Source organism: Zalophus californianus, chromosome 3 (genome assembly GCF_009762305.2).
Source record: "Zalophus californianus isolate mZalCal1 chromosome 3, mZalCal1.pri.v2, whole genome shotgun sequence".
NCBI lineage: Eukaryota > Metazoa > Chordata > Mammalia > Carnivora > Otariidae > Zalophus > Zalophus californianus.
The window spans coordinates 157,413,839-157,430,408 of record NC_045597.1 but is presented as its reverse complement, the minus strand read 5'-3'; the positions used below and the strand labels follow the sequence as shown (position 1 = coordinate 157,430,408).

The window sequence follows — 16,570 nt, the reverse complement described above, 5'->3', positions numbered from 1 at the left end:
TGCCATGACAGAGACTGTAGAGTGGAGGAGGGGTGTGGGGTAGAGAATCAGACAAGGTTTTGGAGGAATGGACACTTGAGCTGACACTTGAGTGAAGTGACATTCTTTCCAGTGACTCCCAAACCCTAAATCAGTGGCTCCCTGTTTTGTGACTTTAAAATAAAATGTTCTTAATTACACTTGAATTTTAAAAAATTAATTCATTAATTAAAAAAAAAATCCTTATGTCAAATGTCCCTGCTTCTTCTCAAGAAGGAACTGTTTTGCGTTGAGTGTCTCAAAGCATCACGCTTCCACATTTCCATCTATCTGAAACTTGCCTTTTGGCTATGGGGTCACCACAGTCAGCAGTCTTGGCTTTGCTGAGCAACAGGTAGAAGAAGCTCATCAGGTTCATAGCAGCAAGAGATACAGATTCTTAGATGTCAAATGGTGCGTAAGAAGTAGGCCAGGGGTCATAGAACTATGTGTTTTCTTCAGTGGTATTCAGGGAGTGGAAGCCTAAACATCTTGTCACATTTAGGATGGGAAGAGAACATGTCAGAACAGTAATGCTTAAAACCCAAGCATATCTTCTTAAGGGTGAGTTGGGGAGTGATCTAAGATTAGCATTGATTTAAGGATTATAGGGAGGAAAATTTCACATACCAGAACATACTGTGGGCTGAGCCATTTAGCCAGGTGGATCACTAATGGTGATGGGATCCTCTGGGGGATTTCAAGGCTGAGCATGAAGCATATCAATGATTATGGGACTAGTAGACAGGAGGTGGGTGATGGAGGAGTAGTCTCTCCAAGTCATGAGATCATGGCAGTGTGTGAGCTGCTAACTTTTCCCATCTGTAGGAAATAGAAGGCTGACGTGCTAGTGAGATACACCTGGGTCTATTCCATCTTGAGGTCAAATTGCCCAGAGAGGGACACAAAGACCTCAAGTCTAGAGCATGCAAGAAGTGATGCCCCAGGACCCTCATCTGATTGAACTCCATGTCTTCTTTTATATTCTAGTTATTATTTTATAATTCTGTGGGAAAAATTATCAGTTTGTCACAGTTTAATGTTTAGACCACATTCAGAAATACATATGGTATGCAAAGCAAGAAATATTTAAATTAGAAATCACTTCCTCCCTTGAATACATAAGTTCAGTAGAGAAAAGATCATAATTACAAGCAAGCAAACCACCCAAATGTATATTAGTGTTTAATCCGTCAATGGAACACCATATCCCTGTGTCTTCTCAGGTGTTGAGTACATGGGTATTTGAAGTCTTCTAAGAGAAGACCTCATTCTTGTCTTCTCTATGCTGCTAGAAGCCAGATTGTTGAGTGAGAATCCTAACGGGGTCTTACCCACATGAAAAAGTATGAGTTAGCCAAGAAATACAATGATTTAAAATTGGTTTGGGGAAAAATATCCCTTACAGCCCAGGTTTATGAAGGCCAAGTGCATCCCCAGTCACCATTTTCTCTGATGGTTGTTCTCAAGTGGTATAGGTTTATTTGGGATTGCCTGGAGGTGGAGAGGTACATCTCCCATATCCCTTGTTTTCAAAGAAGCACTGTTACATAATCTTCTCCAAATTCTGGGACCACTATTATCAGTCTGTAATTAAGGGACTTAAGAAGCCTGCCATTTTGCAATCTACCCTCACTGAGCAGAATGTTCTGTATGGAATCTTTACAGTGTGTTTGGCTTTCTATCCCATTGTCTCAATTTGGAAAGGGCAACGGCATAGATAAATGCTTCCTTGCTTACTGATATGGAAGGTGGCCCCCGGGTTATCTTCCTGAGGACCTCTAACAGAGTCTGTGGTTGATTTCTTATAAGGAGGGGAACTTGTGTCTTAAGTGGCAAAACTTTCTTATGAAGTGTCAGAAAGTTTGGTGAGGGTGTTTTAGCTTGGGGGTACCTGGTTCAAAGGTTTTCAGCTTCAGGGGAGGAAAGAAAGGGCATGGCATCTAAACCCCCAGGGCAGCTCCCATCTGCCAGGTTGCAACCAGATCTGATTCTGCTGAGCTATCAAGAATGCAGGAGGAAGGAGGCCTTCAGGGCAGCAGGGCTATGTTCTGAGCAAGGATTTAGAGCTGCTGAGTTGTGGGTGTTTTAGGTGGTTGTATGAGAGGAAAAGACTCCACTGTGAGTTCTCTGAGGTAAAGGATGAATCCTGCAAGGCCCAGCTCAGAAGTCTGGGAGAGGCTGTGGTTACCTTTGGTTGGGGTTGGATGGGATACAGTGGCCAAGCCTTTGCTTCAGGCAGGAGAGGAGGCAGGCAGAGCACTGCTATTGGCCAGTGTTGAATAGGCAATCTCAGCCCTTCTATTGGTAAACAAATATCATTTCTTAATAAAAATTGTTTCTCCAGAAATTGTTCTGAATCTCCTTCTTATTTCGTCTAAGTCCCAAGAGGAACTGAAGTAATCAGGATAAGCTTCAAAGATGTCAGTAATAAGAATGATGGTAATAGGATGGCTAATATTTATCAGATATGTTCTTTGTGCCTTCAGGAGGGGTGATCCTATTTTCATTTTACAGAAAAGGAAGATGAGTCTCAAAGGTTGCTTTATTTGCCCAACGTTACACAGCTCATAAGTGGTAGAGGAGGAGTTTGAAGTTAGGTCCTTCTTGACTCCAGAGTCTATGCTCTTTTGGCCTCACAAGGATGCCTCTAATGAAAGTGTGTGTGTGTGTGTGTGTGTGTGTGTGTTTGTGTGTGTGTGTGTGTGTGTGTGTGTCCCTATCCTGCAGGACACTTGACAGAAACAATAATAGTAGGACCAAAGGCCTCCAAAGGCTGTGAGGAGGGTGGAAAGAGGTTTTTCCTTGGAGAGGAATAATGTTACTGGTTAGTAAGGCTTTGTATGGTATTGTGAGGGAATACAGAACACTCTGAGCAAGTCATTTAACTCTCAGAATCAGTCTTGATTCCTGTCTTATAGAATGGGGATAACAATACCTACTTGATTAATGTCCCTGGGTTTTCTTAAGAATTAGATGATGTGTAGGACAGCACTCTGGCAAGTCTGTGGAGTATTATGCAAATTAGTCATCCCATGTTTCGTCACAGACATAATGTTTTGTCATTTGCAAAGAAATACATTTGCGTATTAAAACCTACTACATGATAATGAAGGCTTTGGACAGTAAGTGATGTCCAGTGCTTTAAATTTATATGTAATTAGTTAAAACTAGCTCCTGTTAGGCAGACTTTTTTTTTAAATAGGAAAGCCTTTTCTTATTTACAAAAGGAATTGCGTTTTCTTGTTTGTGAACTGCATTATGTACAAGTCTTGAAACACAAAGAAGCAAGAAAGTGAAGAACACCCATCAAATTATTCACCTGGAGGTAATCATGGTAACCATCTTGGAACACTGAGCCTATCTGATACGTCCAGATAACTGCGTTGGTGATTTTTATTATCAGTATTACATATAAACTCTGTTTCTAAAATATCCACCTGGAGGCTGAAAAAAACTTGTAATCATTTCAGTTAGGATGATTTTCTATGACTGCAGGAACTGTTTTTATAAGCTTTTGCTGTTAATTCCCCTTCCCCCACCCAAATGTGTATGAGACACACAGAGAGAGAGAGAGAAACAGACCCAATCACTAAGTTATTGTAGTATCCAGAGTAGACCCCTTTGAGCATTGTCTCCTTTCACACCACATTCATTCTTTCTCTCTCTGACATTTTCTAACACTTGTGTGTGTGTCTGCTCTTTGCTGACTGGTGTGATTAATCTAATATTAGTCTACTACAGTAAAGAGCCCATCACCCAAAATCAAGAGAGTGGGATTCTTTGAGGCTAGGACTGAACATGGTGCCTGGCACATAGAAGGCCCTAGTAAATATTTTGTCATTTGTATGAATGAAGGGTTTCACCACTGCCATAAACAGCTGTGTGACCTTGGGCCAATCCATTAAACTCTCTGGATGTCCCTAATGCTTTCCAGTTCTAATATTTTGTAATTTTAGGCTTCCTCTTGTGAGATTTTGGTTCTGACCCTGTGGGGTCATTACCTGATGACAAGTTTTCACCCTTGCTAGCCCCGTATAGGTGTGAAAAGCTAGCAGTTGCTTTCTCTTCCCTCTTTCATCAATAGGAGATAATTTCCCAATTATTCTCGTAGTTATCTGCCTTTCATCTAAGGCACGTACGTTTTGTTGAATAAGTTGGTTAATGAAGTAATTAGAAGAGACAGTGAACCTAAGGTGGGGACCCTAACTGAAACTAGATTTCTCACCTCATTACTTAGCTCATTGGAGCCAAGAGCAATTCTAATCTATGAGTTTCCTTAAATACCCTTAGCAGTAAAACATTCCCACATGTATAAGAAATATGGTTTCTTCATAAAAAAACTATTTAACAAATGCATTAAATTGAAAGACACTGCTTCTTAATATGCTTGGGATGCCACACAGAACAGCTGTGAACTTTATTAGCATTCAGCATGCAAGGGGAGGTGGTGCTCTGAAGACCTGCTTTGGTTTTCATCAGATACTCCTCATAATGTCTTTGCAGTGGCTGGACATGTATTACTGTTTCACTGGCAACAAGTACGAACATCTTGGCTTGTTTTCCGTTCTGTAGGGTGAGAATCCTTTTCCATGTTCTGTTTCTCCTCTCAAGATGTGTTCCTGGCCAAACGGTATCAAATAGTTGGCACTCTATCAACTTTCCCAGGCAGAAGTCGATCTACAAGGGCTTCTGTCATTTGGGCATCTCTGGGTACTGTGGTGAGATCCCCAAAGTCCCCGGGTGATCTGTTGACATGCTGCAGTGTGCCCACAGGTTAGGCATAGACCATCAACCTTCCCACTTGTACTTGATTTTCTGGACTTATTTTCTACATCCTCACTCAATACACATTTGTCAAAGGTTTTGTTTAGGAAATAGAAGTGTTCCAAGGGATTGTGAAGAGAACTCTTGCTTGTGCCTATTTTTAAAGCATATATACTTAATCCAACACCCTATACTTTTGCAAGGACTTCACTTTTATGTCTATCCACGAGCAAGACATGAGTTGCCTCAAAAATTAATGTATTTTTGGTTGATTAGATTCTGCTATTTTCTCCTTTAACTGAATTTACCCTGTTGAGTAGATGTATTTTTTTAATACATAAATATGTCCTTCTTTATGTTTCCCAAGCAACAGAATTTTTTTTAAGTTTTATTTATTTAAGCAATCTCCACACCCAATGTGGGGTTTGAACTCAAAACCCCAGGAACAAGAGTCGCATGCTGTACTGACTGAGCCAGTCAGGTGCCCCACGACAGAATGTTTTATTTGCCTACTTATGTGTTTTCTGCTTTATTGAGGTATAATTGACATGTAATATAGTAGACATACTTAAAATATACCATTTACAAAGTTTTAACATATTTACACACATGAAACAATTACCACATTGAGATAATGAATATACCATCACCCCCAGAAGCTTCCTTGTGCCCCTTTATAATCCTTAGCCCCAACCCCTTTCAATCTCTCCTCCAGCTTCCTTGGGCAGCAGCCAATCTGCTTTCAGTTGCTGTACATTAGCTTGCATTTCCTAGAAATTTTTTTTTAAAGATTTTATTTATTTATTTGAGAGAGAGAGAAAGAGAGAGAGAGCGCACATGAGAGGGGGGGAAGGTCAGAGGGAGAAGCAGACTCCCTGCTGAGCAGGGAGCCCGATGTGGGACTCCATCCTGGGACTCCAGAATCATGACCTGAGCCGAAGGCAGTCGCTTAACCAACTGAGCCACCCAGGCACCCCATTTCCTAGAATTTTTTATAATGAATTAATACTGTATGTACTCATTTTTTGCTAGCTTCTTTCACTCAGCATAATTATTTTGATTCGTCTACGTTGTGACATACAGCAGTATTCCTTTTAATTGCTGAGTAGTGTTCCATTATATGGGCATACCATAGTTTATTCATTTATCTGTTGATGGAAATTTGGATTGTTTCCCGTTTTTGGCTATCACACATAAAACTGTTGTGAATGTTTATGTGCAGATCTTTGTATGGACATATGCTTTCATTTCTCTAGGGTAAATTCCTAAGAATCTAGATCATATAGTTAGTCTGTATTTGACTATTAAAAATTTTTTTTAAAAAATTGTCAAATTGTTTTCTGAAGTGGTTGTATCATTTTATGTTCCTACCAGCAGTGTATGAATGTTCCAGTTTCTCTACATTCTCAACACTTGATATCATCAGTCCTTTTAATTTCAGCCAATTTAATACATTTTAATTTGCACTTTCCTAATGATTAATGATGTTGAACATTATTTCATGTGCTTATTTGCTATCTTTATATCTTCCTTGGTGAAATACCTGTTCAAATCTTTTCCCTACTTTTTAAATGGATTGTTTGCTTTCATATTAGTGAATTTTGAGACTTTATTTATATATTCTAGATAGAAATCTTTTATCCAATATATGCTTTAAAAATATTTTCTTCCACTCTGTGGCTTATCTTTTCATTCTCCTAACAGTGTGTTTCAAAGAGCCGAAGTTATTAATTTTGATGGAATACAATTTATCAGTTTGTTCTTTTATGTGTTATGCTTTGGTGTCATATCTAAGAAATGTGTGTCCAACCCCAGGTCATGAGGGATTTCTCCTGTGTTTCCTTCAGACATTTTATAAGTTTACATTTAGGATTTTGTTTTGTTTTTTGTGTTTTTTTTTTTATTTAACATTTAATTTTGTGATCCATCCTGATTGAATTTTTTTTTTAGGGTGCAAGGTATGGATCAAAGTTCATTTTATTTGCATATGGATATCTAATTGTTACAATGCTATTTGTTGACAAGGCTATCCTTTCACTAGTGAATTGCCTTTTTACCGTTTTTGAAAATCCTGTATGTTGTCCATATATGTGTTTTTGCACTGATACCCAATTGTCTTGATTACTATAGCTTTATGATAAATCTTAAAATCAGGTAATGTTAATTCTCCAACTTTATTCTTCTTGCCTGCTTGTACTTTTGCTTACAAGAATTTTGTCCTTAGGTCTACAGTACTAGGTCAAGAGTGTTAATTGTAATGAAAAATAACTTTCATTTTGTTTACCAAGGCTTGTAACTATTCCGAGTTAGCAAGAGCATGAACAGTGGAATCAGTTCTGGTTCTGAATCCCCATTCTACCATTCCTAGCTGTATGACTCTGGTCAAGTTGCTTATCATCTCAAAATCTCAGGTTCTTCTCCTGTCAAATGGGGACAATAATATGTACCTTACAGCGCTGTTTTAAGGATCAAATTAGAAAACATAATCTCTGATATAATTTTTATTTAATATGCATTATTTTAGTTTAAAAAATTAGTATAGTAAAAATAGCCAATATTTAGTTACCTAAGGCAGATCCAATCCAAACATCCTTGGCATTCTTACTTCTCTTAATTTACCTTCATTTTAAATGATTTTTGAGTGATTCTTGTTTAGTTTTAAGAATTAGATGTGGTTTTGAGGTTTAGACTTATAATTTGAGCATGTTTAGATATAACAAAATGTACCAGTGTTTCTCATACATCCATGTTACATTCAAATGGATGGGTTAAAATACCAACAGAGTGATGATTGAATAAAGTTGTTTGATGCTGGATGTATATAGGGGCAGAGATTTGCTGTCACCTTTGAGGCATAGAAAATTCCAGCTAAGGTATATCCAGCTCTATAGGATGGTGCATGCGTAGAAGATGAATATAAATCTAAATTTTTCTCTTATGGTAACTTGGGGTAGACATTGATCTAGCTCTGCTGTGTCTAGGTGAAAGCATAACTTGAGTTTTCATTGAAAGTTGAATTAAACAATATATTAAAAACTCTACACATCATAAGAAAAAGACTAAAACTGAATAGAAGTGGGTAAAGTATATGTACAGGTGATTCATGGTTGAAGAAGCCAAAACTTTTATTTTATTTTTATTTTTATTAACAAAAATATATTATTTGTTTCAGGGGTACAGGTCTGTGATTCATCAGTCTTACACAATTCACAGCACTCACCATAGTACATACCCTCCCCAATGTCAAGCCAAAACTTTTACTAAACATATGAAAAGAGCCTTAATTTCACTTGTATGTAGTGAAATGCAAATCAGAGCAACAATGAAATATTGTGTCAGGCACATCATACTGGGAAAAAGTAATAAGGTTGATAACATCAAATATAGGGAGGAACGTTGGGGAAAGGAACACATTTATGACTAGGAAGTATAAATTGTAAAACTATTTTTGAAAGCTATTTGGAAATACCTAATAAAGTTGAGTATGTGAATACACTGAGATCTAGCACTGCCTTTTCTTGGTACCTGCCCCAGAGAAATTTTCATCCATATGCACAGTGAGACATGTACAAATATATGCATTGGAACACGATTTGTAATAGTGAAGAATTGAAAACAGTCTAACCTGTCTCCTCTCTCCCTCTCACTTTTTCTCTCTCTGTCTCTCTGCCTCTCTCTCTCTCTCTCTCTCTCTCACGCACACCCCTCAGTTATTTTCTAAACCATTGCAAGTCACAGTACTCACGGCACTTCACCCCTAAAGCTGTTTTTTAAAACAGAATTCTGAAGCGGATATAGAAATGTCAACTTATTTGATTTTGCTGGTGGGAACACACTGATCTGTTATTTTCTGTACCTCTCTGTATCCATGAGATGTTAAAACTTGAAAGTAAACATGAAAATTTTTAAAAGAACCATGCATTTGTTTCTCTGCTTTCTTTTCCTCTTTACAAATTTCTTGTAATTCCTCACCTGAAGACCAAGCATCTTTCCCATTGTGTGTCTTGTTTGATTTAAATCTCTCACACGTCTTTGGCTCTTTTCTTCACGTGATTTGAAATATCTCCACAGTAACTCTTTTGTGTACAGAGTTGTTTTAGACATCTCCTGGCTTCTGGTGATCTCTGTTCACTATTGTATTAAGCTCGTTGCGCCTAACAAGCTTGCTTCTTTGCTGTTTGTGGGAGTTTGGATTGACGATCGGAACTTCACTTCTGTATTTCATGACGGCAAGGCTTTGCAGGGCTTGTTTTCTTAACAGTGCTTCATCTGCCTGTCTTGGTATGTAAGATATTTATATGGAGGGAGGGATATTTGTTGTAGTGTATGATAGATACTTATAATGGAGATGAGGTCATGCACTTCTAGCTGAGAATTTTCAAAGCATATAATAAACAATTCTTAATCTTCAGAACAGAGGCTTGGGGTGCCCCTACACAGTATTTTTGTCTGCCAGAATGGCCTCTCTGCCCATGTCAAGCTCACTTTATGTGTACATACTTCAAGTTCCCTATTTTCTTTCATCTGCCTCTTTGGTAAACAGACAGAAACTTCCTCTGCCTGATCTCTCTCTGACGTACTGCAAATTTAGCTCAGACACCAGCTGGCTGTGTGTGTCTCTGGCTATTCATAGAAAGGAAGGGTTTACCTTCCTTCCTTCTGGAGAAACCTGTGACTTTTCATGGGTCCGAATCTATTTTCAAAGGGCCGTTTAGAATCGGAGCTACTGGGTAATGGGAAAAGGTCTTTTTTGTGATACTTGAATAATCTTTTGAAAAATACACCGGTGAGTAATGTGTCTTTCTCATGTGTGTTGACCGTACTGTGCTTGCTTTTGAATGATTTTCTCCTCTTGCCTTCATGGGTGTTGTAAATACCGCCACGATCGTCCATCCGCTGTTGGTCAGCACGGAGCACCCATGGGAGCAGCAAGTAGCCATGAACACAGAAGAGCAGAATGCTTAGCTCAGCCACTGTGTCTGAATGCCACTCTGGTCCTGGCCTGGTCCTCGATTCTAATTTTGATCCAGAAACAATCCCTAAGTCAGCCTGTAAGATATAGGCTGACCTGGAAGTCTGGCCCTGGGTTTCCGAAGCTTCCAGATAAGCTGGAGCCAGTAGGGTTTCTAGGGAGTCCTGGACAAGATGTACTTATTTCCCAATTCAGAAGCAATTTTTTCTTGTCAGTTTAGATTTCCTGCCCAGGGCAGTTCAGAATTGGGTGGGTTTCAGGGCAGTATTCGAGAAGACATTTGTCTCGTCACTTTCGGTAATTTTCATAAATTATTTAATATCACAGATATCACTAATTGCCACTTCCCTGTTATTATTTTTATTCGGATGCCCTGGATTTGGAAACTGGTAACTGGACCGTAAGTTTCTTTAGGGTGAGGACGAGATATTTTTAGTTTTGTATTCCTAACATCCGCCACAATGCCTAGGGTATAATAACTTCTCAATAAAGGTCTATGTCTAGAACATATGGCAGAATAAATGGTTCTAAAATGTATCCCAAGGTCACTGTCCTTATTTTTTCTTCCCCTGTCCTTCTTGTTTACTCTTCTTGTTTTCATCTCTCTTAGACCAAAGTCTTAGATGATGGCCAGCATCATGAGTTTGTACTGCTTTCTGAAACTCTTCCTACACACTCCTTCCTCAAATTTTGTTCATTTAAAAAGAAATATTTTTTTCTTCTTGAGCTTTGTCTTTCGTATCTTAAATGATTTTAAACATTATTCATATCTATGATTCTTCTGTTATCTCAAGTTCTTTCTGGTTGTTATGCCTGCGGATTCTGACTTCTAGTTAATTGCTTCCACATGGGTCTTGCAGCTTAGGCTTGTGAGCTCATCTTCAGTGTGGTTTAACTGTGGGTGTCCTGAGTTGCTTGTATTGAAGACACATCTCTTTAGACAGGTTTTGTTTCTTCTTCTTGATACCCTATGGATGTCCTTGGCCTAGAACCAATTTTATGCCTATTTTTCAGCTTGAAAGTTCCTGGACTGTGCAGGTATTGTGAATTCAAAACCCCAAACCACATGAGGACAGATTCTGGGAATGCAAATGCTCAGTGAAGACACTTTTATTCTCCCATCAGGAATCTAGGCCAAGTCATTGCCTTTCCATCTACCTGTAAGAGTGTTTGGCTTTTTTTCAACATCAATTCATTTCAAGAATCTTTCTTCAATTCCACTTCAAGGATTTTTCTCTATGTGAGGCTGTCAGTTCTAGTTCTTCACCTCATCTCCCATCCCCAAGTACTGGGCAAATCATACAGTGTCTCCAAATGTGCAGATTCCCTAGCTTTTCAATTTAAAAAAAAAAAATCACTATCTTTCAAATGATGATAATAAGCCTTAAAACAAGGTTCTGAGAGATGTGTCTCTCCCTGTAGGGATGTTACGAGATTTGAGTAGTAGAATAGATAAAAGGCAGTTTGAAAAAAAAAAAATTAAAGCACTCTATAATTAGGTTTTGTTTCTTCTTCTAGATACCCTAGGGGTATCATTGGCCTAGAACACATTTTTACTAGTATTATTACTAGTATACTCTTTTCCCCAGACTCTTCTCCTTCCTTCTCCTACCATTACATCTCCTTGTCCATTTGTCTAGCTTGTGGCCAAGTAGAGTGGCCTTATCCTTAGGCAGAGAATGAACTGCAACCTCCTGGCTGATTTGACCTGATTGAGGATGGTGATTACTGTGGCTCTGTTATTCTCCACGCATGACTCTGTATATCACTCAGGTTCCTTGCTAGAGCGCTGGTGTTGGTAACCCTTGGTCAGTAGTTATTGTTTAGTTAAGTGCATTGCTTTTTTAGTTGAGGTCTTAGCAGCACATGAAATTGTTTATATAGTTCTGATACTTTGGAGAACCAAAGAACTGCTGCCTGAATACAGATCTTCTTTGTAGTTACCTGTGTATGGCATGCCACTGAAGGAGGGTATCAATTGGTATAGTTGTTCTGGAAGCTACAGAAAACCTTTAAATGCAGGTCAACAGGAACACTGGTAGTACTAATCAAGAATTTTTCTTGGCTTTTTATTTGAGGGCCAAGCTCTCAAACAGAGCATTGACTTCCTTCAGGTCAAATGAAGTCATAATTTGGGCTGGGTTAGTCCTTGTTTAAATCACTTAGGTAAGGTTTAATTTGTTGAACCAAACCCTGGAACCAGTTCAATTGACAGAAGAACATATAATTATGTAACTTTTGTCATAAGACTCAAGAGAAATGTTTCATAGATATAGTGGGGATTCAAAGAGAATATGAGGCTAAGATGAAAAGTGCTTGTAGAGATGGCAATAGAAGAAATAGAAAGAGAAAACATTTGTGAAAGTCTAGTGTCAGTTCTTTGTATAGTTCTTTTTGCCAATTAATACACTTGAAATATTTTTCAAGTTTTCAAATACTGAATCTGTATTTTCATGGAAAGTGTGACATAACTATAAGAGGGTTACGATGGTTGTATATCTTTCAGAATTTTCTGTGGCATACCTTTACTTTATATGGAATAGTTATGTGACTGCCCTATTTCCACTTATCTGTAATAATTGCCTGCAACATACATAGACGATATAAATTCCCAGCTAATTCAGACTTCTTTTTTTTATTCACTTAGAAGTTAGTCCAACTCTTCATGAAACCTATTTACCAGAACTCCTAACAAATAGACTGGTTTGAAGATCAGTTCTTGTCATATCTCCTGTCTGCCATCTGTTTTAGATATTAATGAGTCACAAAATGCCTAAAAGCAGTAGTGTGAAGGAGACTGACAAAGAGCAGAGGGCCTGAACTGTCAGAAAACAGAATTGTGTCCTTGGGCAAATCCGAGGGTGGTTGGGTAGGTTGTATAATCAAGTGATAACAGGAACAATGATTAAAATCAACAGCAACTTCACAAATCTTGAAACTAAAATGCATGCTAGTTTTAGGAGAAACCTCAAAGACATAGCATACAAACTTTGGTTACCATTGTGGAACAGTCAGGGAAGTTTATAGAAGAAGCAATGTACATAGACCAGTTCAGTTTGGCTGATTTATGCCAAGCATCTAGTTTGCTGCTCCTATGGGCTCTGATAGAGAGGAGTAAGACCAGTTCTTTACACTGTGGAGTTTTTAGTCTTGGAGGCAAGACACCATACAACTATCTACACTCATGACAAAATAGCTTTGCTGGAGCACTTGGTGTGCATGGGCCAAGCTTCATGCCTGCCTAGGGCTTTATTTACTGACATTATCTTGAATTCTCTCATCAGATATTCTAGTTTACAGATGGAGAAGCAATACTTTCCCCCCCTGCATTTTACCATGTTAACAACACAATATGTTAAATGGTTTGCCAAGGACTTAGACTGAAGACCGATAGGCAAAAGTCCAATCTTGGCTCTGCTATATACCTATGGAGTCTGGAGGAAATTTCTTAATTTATCTGAGCCACAGTTTTCTTATCTATAAAACAGAGATAGTAATATCTACCTCAGCTCTCAGCTTCAATGTCAGTGTTTTCAGAAAGGCCTTATTCCACCATTTTAAGGATTCTTGTTCCCACCTCCCTGGTCACTGGATCCCATTACCCTGTCTTAGTTTTGGGATAGCCTTTATCACCATCTGAAATGATGTCATGTGCCGTTGGTTTCCATGACTACTGGCAGCCTCCCCACTTGAATGTAAATTTCATGAGGGCAAGGACTGAACCCCAGATCTGGTTCGTGGCACATAGTAGGCATTAAGTAAGTGTTACATGAATGGGTGGTGAACTAGGCAACAGTTAATAGAGATGGAAAGGAGAAGCTGACTGTACTTAATGTTTAATGTCCTTATGAACAATTCCACTATGTTCCTTTAGAAAGACAACAAATCATTGCATGCTTTGAACACCGCTATTAAGGTAGGTAAAAGGGTTTGAGTTTTTGTTTTTGGTTTTTTACCATAAGGAAGGTCTGAAAATACATTGAATTTCATCATCCGTTGCATGATAGTCTGTCCCTGACCTGAGCTGGGCTCCAACAAAAGGAGCCCAGAGACAAATACAACACATAGACACAGAACGGGATCTTTTGTACATGTGACTGTGGGAGATGCTGAGAGAAATGTGTACCCAGAGCTCACCTGAGTAGGTTCTGGCCTTCACTCTCTCCCACAAGCATTAACCTCAGAGCGAATGACATGTCTCATGTCTAGTGAAGGCACCTCTAGCCTCCACTGACTTGTTTATCTTTGCCATTGTTTCAGGATTCTGAGAAGCGAACCCCGCTTCATGTGGCTGCATTTCTGGGAGATGCAGAGATCATCGAACTCTTGATTCTGTCAGGTAAGTATCCGCTGTACTTAAAAGTCAATTGAAGATGAAAATTTAAATGACCAACTCACTAGATCGACTACTACAATGAACCCAAACTAATTTCTTTATTATGCTCGTGAAAGTGTATTTGATCAGTGATTTTATCAGGAGACAAAAAACAGTGCAAGAGGTTGTTCTTAATGAAAAATGACATCTTCAGTAAAACATTTATATTGCCTTGAAAGTCTGATTTCTGACTAATCAGGCCCAGTATTATGAATTCAGTAGATTTGAATATCTTTTCATTTTTTTCACTGTTAAAAAAAATGAACAAACAAAACTGATTCCTTAAAGCCTGCACAAACAAACACCAAATGTATGTGTGTATTTACATACGTTTAAATTCTGTGGCGAAACAATACTATGTTTTGTCGACGGATACCTGACTATGACTGTGTAATAAAACATGGAAGGAAAGGAAACATACCAATTTCGAGATAGTGGTTACCTGAGGAGGCTGGCCAGGTGAGAGATATTTTCAGGGAAGGGTGAAAAAGAGACTATAACTCTGTAAAATATTTTATTTAAAAAAGATTGGAAGCAGATATGGCAAGCATGGTTTTGTGCTATTATTCTCTTTATTTTTTTATGTATTTTAAATATCTCATCGGATTTAGAAATGTCAATGCTTTCATTTTTGGAAAACTGCGTGCTTGGTACATCTCACCAAACTGGTTTCCAAAACCAATATGTGTTTTCTCCCTTGAGTATTTGCTAGACAAATCCCCAGAATGAATCTGAGCTCATGCACGTGTCTCCCTGTGGATTGCAGACCGTCTGGCTTTTCCTCTCCTCCTTTTTGTCTAGGGAGATGAAAATCTGGAGGAAATACCTCTGCCCACAGACTATGCAAAAGGCCTGTACTAAGGTTTTGCCTTTGTTTGCGGTGGTAAAGGGAAACTGTAGAATTCCAAAGTAAACTATGCAAAGGTAGGAGCTAATGCATGTATTCAAACAGATGTGGGGAACGCTGTAGAAAAAAACCCCAAGAACTGTGCTGTGATACACCTAGATGATTCATGTTGCCCTTATTTTTGCTGTGTTCATGTTCTGGAGGTGGATTTTCCCAGGAAACAAGTATTCTGTGCCATACAACGCATGTGCCCCGTGCTCTTGACAGGTGCGTGGAGCTTAGGTTAGATTTTGTGTGGCATTCCTGTTCTTTCAAGAACAGGCCTTCCTTCTGACAATTTTAAAGATGTTCCAGGGCTATGTTCCAAACATGTATTGTTCTGTGCTGGCACAGACTATGGCCAAGAGCCAGTACGCACCTGGCCGGTGGCCCCGGCAGTGGAAATTTGGTCCATGGAAGGTTGTAGGCAGAATCAGTGGGGGTGCAAAATAAAGAATTTTGTGGGATGACATCGAAGTGGTCCCAACCATCCAAATGTATTAAGAGACATCTTAGAGTCTCAGGAATGCTTAGTTCATGAATGTGCAAATTCAAAACTTTGTCTTAGACCCCCAACTTCGGTTTTTTGTTTGTTTTCCCACTCCTGAAGGAAGATTTTAATTCTGCAGCATGAAGCTGACCCATCTGTTTTCCTCAGGCATCTGTGGGCTGGTGACTTTCGAGCAACATGGTTTCACATCACCTTCAAGTGAGATGGAGTCCACCAGCCTCTCTTACATGGGGTTCATCCAGTAGAGCCTGGAGAAATTGTTCCATAGATCTGGATCAGCACACCTGTTCGGTCTCAGAATTACTGAGCTGTTAGCCTCTCTGGTGTAATTTGGATGGCACATGCTATGGAATTTGTCCTCTTCCTCATATCAAATTAGGAAGGCTAGGGTATGGGAGAGCATTGGGGGAAGTGCTTTAGAAATTTTACTCAACTGTGGAAGCTTAGACAAACCCTTGGAATTCACATGGCTTTAATTTCCCTGGAAGGTCCTTTATTCAATTTGTATATTAAATTCCTAAAGAAATATCACAAGAGCATGATGATTTCATTTCTGAGCTTACATCTGGCAGCTGACCCTTCAGGGAATCCAACCAAACTGTTTTCCAGTTTAATAATGAATGAGGTGCTAATGATTCCCATGTTGGACAAATAATTTGGCCTTGCCAAAATAGCCCAATACAGCTGTGTACTCCATTGTTGTATTAACTTACGGAGCGTGGTGTAACCCAAGCCCACTAAATTCCTCCTGACATTATCTCCTAGTAGCCAGGCGGATGGAACCCTGAATGCCTCTGAGTAGAAAGGGAGGAATTCAGGCTTTGGAAACTTTCCTCTTATGACTGCCAGTTCAAATTCTGGCTTTATTTCACCCCCCCTCCCCCCCCACCTCTGGCTTCTGTTTGGAAACCAGCCGAGTCAGGATTAAGGGGAAGAGAAGGTTAGGAGCTTGCTCAGTCATTTGCTGGAGATGCATGAATGAGATCAGGTGAACCAATCAGTGGCTAAGAGTTAAGAGACCAGGGTTGGTCTGGTGTCGCT

At 39.1% G+C, this 16,570-nt stretch overlaps 1 protein-coding gene across 10 annotated transcripts in view; it reads left to right on the top strand.

Moving 5' to 3' along the window:
* The window catches only part of ANKRD44 (ankyrin repeat domain 44), a 321,576-nt gene that overhangs the window by 145,256 nt on the left and 159,750 nt on the right, over positions 1-16,570 (top strand). For 8 of the 10 annotated variants that reach the window (XM_027588508.2, XM_027588506.2, XM_027588511.2 and 5 more), the window contains one exon: positions 14,018-14,096. In XM_027588508.2, the coding sequence (XP_027444309.1) occupies positions 14,018-14,096 (79 nt within the window). Of the gene's footprint in view, positions 1-8,928; positions 9,067-9,455; positions 9,572-14,017; positions 14,097-16,570 lie in introns of those variants that run through there. The other 2 variants (XM_027588514.2, XM_027588515.2) reach the window with 2 other exon arrangements.